The 4,819-nt window shown below is 35.9% G+C and overlaps 3 protein-coding genes across 3 annotated transcripts; 1 reads left to right on the top strand and 2 right to left on the bottom strand.

Annotated features, from left to right (window-relative positions):
- AC631_05847 (fungal specific transcription factor domain-containing protein) lies at nt 1–1,259 on the bottom strand (the record flags this gene model as incomplete). Its single annotated transcript, XM_015614676.1, has 1 exon — nt 1–1,259. A coding segment is annotated over one exon (1,259 nt), but the record flags the coding sequence as incomplete, so codon positions are not given.
- Nucleotides 1,260–2,274: 1,015 nt separating this feature from the next.
- AC631_05846 (FMN-dependent alpha-hydroxy acid dehydrogenase) lies at nt 2,275–3,948 on the top strand (the record flags this gene model as incomplete). The annotated part of the gene is made up of 1 exon (XM_015614675.1): nt 2,275–3,948. The coding sequence occupies one exon, from the start codon at nt 2,275–2,277 to the stop codon at nt 3,946–3,948; it is 1,674 nt and encodes a 557-aa protein (XP_015464497.1).
- Nucleotides 3,949–4,048: 100 nt separating this feature from the next.
- Nucleotides 4,049–4,804, bottom strand: AC631_05845 (SDR family NAD(P)-dependent oxidoreductase; the record flags this gene model as incomplete). Its single annotated transcript, XM_015614674.1, has 1 exon — nt 4,049–4,804. The coding sequence occupies one exon, from the start codon at nt 4,802–4,804 to the stop codon at nt 4,049–4,051; it is 756 nt and encodes a 251-aa protein (XP_015464496.1).
- Between the last annotated feature and the right edge of the window lie 15 nt (nt 4,805–4,819).

Here is a 4,819-nt window from a genome sequence, read left to right as displayed (position 1 = left end):
TTAAGATATCTTTGGGGAATAGTTTTCCTCCAATTCTGAATTTCATTATCTATTTCTGAAAACTTCATTTGCCAATTTAAGACATCTTTCAAGATTTGAATGTCTATCGGGTGTCTCATAAATGTATGGATTTTACCCAATATGTGTATTAGTTCAATTAAAAAGCACGTTGAGTCATAAATGTTATCGTTAATAAACAAATCATTCTGCATATTTGCCTTGATGATACCATCATTTAAAATTCTGCGTTGGGAATTGCGGATTGTAGTATCGTTTGTATAATTTCGATCAGCTATCCATGAATCGTACTCAACAGGTAATAAACAGTCTATTTCAGTCTCTGGTATTTTGAAAGGGAACGAATTTGAAACACTTGATAACTTATCTAAAATATAAATTTCCCAAAATAAGCGTCTTCGGGACTCTTCTTCAAACCAATCGATAGGTGACTTCAACAACTTGACATTCTTAATAGCACGCTTTCTAGATTCTAGTTGTTTATCATGGTCTTTACGAGTTTCTTGATCAGGACTTGGAATTACTATTTGTTGAGTTTGTCTTCTTTCCTTCGTCAAATTCAAATGGACAACACCTGAGGATATTAATGAAATGAAACTCCAAGTTTCAGGATTATTTGATTTACCAAATAAATCAAACGCAAGTAGTGACATTGCTTGAAGCTGTTCAATATTATTCATACCAATACAGGTGGAAATAATTTGACCTTTACAATAATTATGATACTTTTTAACTTCTTCTCTTGACATAATAGAACTTGCAAATCGTAAGGAGCATAATATTACTCCCAATAAAAGTGGCTCGGTAGTATCTCTACTATGCTCAAGCAATTTAGGAACCATATTTGTAGGGCATAAAATTGGAAATATTGGGCTCACGTTTTCAAAATATATATTTATCAACATTATAATTTGATTTTCGGGTGGTAACATAGAGCCCTGTACACTTTTATAATCTTGAATTGCATTAAAGCCAGTTTCATATGTCGGTGTTGGCTCTGGGTTCAGTACTGAGTTCTGCCTTGACGCATCTAAACCCAAAGCTCCCTCACACGATCCATTCCTGACGATATTGTGGTGATCAATGCTCCTAAGCTTGTCTTCAAATAAACTGATTCTCTTTTTCAACGTCTCTATTTCATTTTTCGAATGCGCCGTAGCCATTTTGAAAGATCCTTCGAGGTTAGACAATCTATCAAACACCTGTTGGCCGTAACCGGCTTTTAGACCAGGCTTCTTCATTTGACTGTAAACACATTTTTCTTCTAGATTTTGCGTTAGTTTAGAAACTAATGAACTATGTTCGAATCAATACTTACCGTGGTTTATACAGTAGTTACAACTAGGTTTATTTCCATCACATTTAACCTTTTTTGATTTACAGAAATCACACGATCGTGAAATTTTAGCATCTTCAATGAGTACAAACTTATGCTTATCTTTCTGCACCATATTAGCAGAGGAATTAGTTACTCTTGTCATACTTCTGAATAAATTAAGTACCCCAGTAAATTGTTCACCCGTCGAAGTCAATTGATATTATCTATTTTCTGCCCCGCAAATTTATTAGTATTAAAGTTCGGTGTTATTGATCCGTTAATTTTCAGTGCAAAACTATTATACAGAGCCGCATTATGTACCACTTTTCTTAAGAAACAATAGAACTAGATTATCAGCCAATAATTCCTATCAGATCGTTACATTTGTTGGTCAATTGATAATTCTAGTTCCTATTCAAATTCACATGTATATATTAAAGTATTTCAGAATCATTGGCCGTACAGCATGAATTGTCCCAAAAATCAAAATAAACTTTAGCCTGTGTATTTTCTGCTACTTATTGTCTTGATTTTCAAAGTTGTTTATCATTGAACTTTTTAAAAGGTTATTTAATGTAAATCCATAGCATCCAAATGAGAGCATAGTCTGAGAAATTCGGTAAATCTATGAAGCAACATTAAATAACTAATGTCTTGCATTAATCTACTATACAACCTAAAAGACATTGAAAGGGTAAGTTAAAGATCCATCATGAATCTATCGTAGAATGCGCGCTCACTGGTGGTGCATATATCATATTCAATAAAAGTCGTTCAATTAATAATTTGTAAAATCAATTTTTTTCGTTTCCCCGTTCGATTGTTCGTCCGCAGCTCAAAACGTCAAATTCGAGTGGGGCTATCAGTGTTACTTAAATAGACACTCTTCGCTTGGTGAAACTGCAAATTCTATCCTTCAAAGTAAAGAAAGAGAAGCAATGATTGGTTTACGTACTTCTGTTTTCAAACATAGGCACTGCGGTAAGCTCAATTTTGGACTGAGACTTCGTTTCAGTACTAAAGCTTTCAGGTCTCCGTTGAATCAAGGCCGTAAGATAAAGTCCGGGGTATGGGTACCTAGTATCATTTTATTAGGTTCAATTGCAGCTTTCCTTTCCCAGAACGATAACATTGCATTGGACTCACAGAAGAAAAAAGGTGTTACAGTTGAAGAATTGAGGGCTCACGATGCAAGTTCTGATCAAATATGGGTTGCACTTAATGGACAGGTTTATGACTTAACTGATTTCTTAGTGCAACATCCAGGGGGTGCGGATATTATCAAGCACTATGCGGGATGCGATGCTAGTCTTATTTTCAATAAGTTTCATGCGAAAGATGTGTTTAGCAAATACTTATCACCAGAAAATTATTTAGGTCCATTGATAGGAGAAATGGAAAAGGCAGCTGATATCACTGAAGATAACGACGAAGAAAGACTCGAGAGAATAGAAAACAAACCACCATTGGCTGCGATGTTCAATTTATCCGATTTTGAATATGTGGCTAAAGCAATTCTCCCAAAGAGTGCTTGGTCGTACTATTCTGGAGGGTCTGATGATGAAGTTACTATGAGGGAAAATAATAACGCATTCCTTAGAATTTTTTTTAACCCAAAAGTCTTGATTGATACATCTGACATTGACATGTCTACTGAAATGTTGGGAACAAAGACTGACGCTCCTTTCTACTGCTCTGCTGCTGCTGCTGCAAAGCTTGGTCATCCTGATGGTGAATTATCTATTGCTGAGGGATGTGGATCAGAGAATATTATTCAGATGATTTCAAGTGCTGCTTCATATTCCTTCGATGAAATTAGTGAATTTGCGAAAAAGGGAACCTCCCAATGGTTCCAGTTATACGTGCATAAGGATAGAACCCTGAGTTATGAGATGCTTGAAGCTTGCGAGAAAAAGGGAATTAAAGGTATCTTTGTAACTGTTGATACTCCTTTGTTTGGTCGTAGAGAAAAGGACTTGAGATTCAAAGTAGGACAAACTGATGACGATGAAAGTGACGAAACTTCAGGTAGTGACGACTTCATTCTTTCGTATAAAGATGCTGGTTTATGCTGGGATGATATTGATAAATTCAAGAAAGCGACTAACTTGCCTATTGTAGTTAAAGGTGTCCAACGTGTGGAGGATGTTCTACTTGCCATTGAACATAAAGTAGATGGTGTAGTATTGTCAAATCATGGTGGTAGGCAACTTGATTTTGCCAGAGCACCTATTGAGGTCTTAGCTGATGTTATGCCTGTCTTGAGAGAAAAAAAGTTAGAGAATGAAATTGAAATTTATATCGATGGTGGGATCAGAAGAGGAAGTGATGTTATTAAGGCTTTATGTTTAGGCGCTAAAGGAGTTGGTCTTGGAAGATCATTTTTGTACGCAAATAGTGCTTATGGTAAAAGGGGAGTAGTTAAAGCTTGTGAATTATTGAAAGATGAAATAGCCAGAGACATGAAGTTACTTGGAGTTTCCAAACTTGATGAGTTAAAACCTGAATTATTGGATTTGAGAAGTTTACATTCCAGACCAATATACCAGTCTATGGTAGGATCAAATTATGAACCATTATATCTTCCTAAGTTTAAAAATGACGATGATTAAACAACTGCTTTTATAACTTAACTAGAGATTACATAAGTTAGAAATTATATATTTAACCAAAAATGTTTGTCTGTGCTTTAAAAAAACACATAGTGTTAAACTAAATAGATATTCCACCATCCATAGAGACGATCGATCCTGTAGAAGTAGACAACTTTGAAAGTAAAACAAATTGTGCTGCTGTCTCATCTACGTCAGCCAATGTATTAATAGGAGACATATCTTTAGTCTTTTCTATTCTCTCTGGTGAGAACCTTTGGCCCCACTCTGTTAACAAGAGGCCAGGACATACAGCGTGTATACGCACTTTCGGTCCCTGGGTTTTTGCAAGCATTCGGACAAGATGAATTAATGCAGCTTTGCTTACTGCGTATGGTATACTTGAACCATATACAATACGCCCAGCTACCGATGCAGATGCAATAAAGGCTCCACCATCTTCATTTTGATCAAATATCTTTTTTGCCGCCTTAAATAAGTAAAAGTGAGCTTTGACATTGACAGTAAAACATCCATCCCATAACTCATCATCCAATGCATCCAAATCGTCATAAGGGACTATTTTGGTCCAGCCGGCATTCGAAATAACTATATCTAGTCCACCTAATTTATCCACAGTCTCATTCACTAATTTGTACCCCACCGAAGTGTCGAATATATCTCCTTTTATAGTAACCGTTTTAATCCCAAATTCAGATGCAAGTTCTTCAGCAAGTTTCACTGCTCTTTCCTCGGAATTGTTGTAATTGATTGCTAAGTTAACATTTTCAGCAGCCAATTGACGAGCGATAGCTGCCCCTAGGCCTGCACTACCTCCAGTGATCAATGCAACCTTACCTTTTAATTTCAATGTCATAGTTTTTGGTTTGTT

This window comes from Debaryomyces fabryi (genome assembly GCF_001447935.2).
Source record: "Debaryomyces fabryi strain CBS 789 chromosome Unknown contig00300, whole genome shotgun sequence".
NCBI lineage: Eukaryota > Fungi > Ascomycota > Pichiomycetes > Serinales > Debaryomycetaceae > Debaryomyces > Debaryomyces fabryi.
The sequence above is the reverse complement of the archived record's forward strand: the minus strand, read 5'-3'. Positions and strand labels throughout refer to the sequence as shown.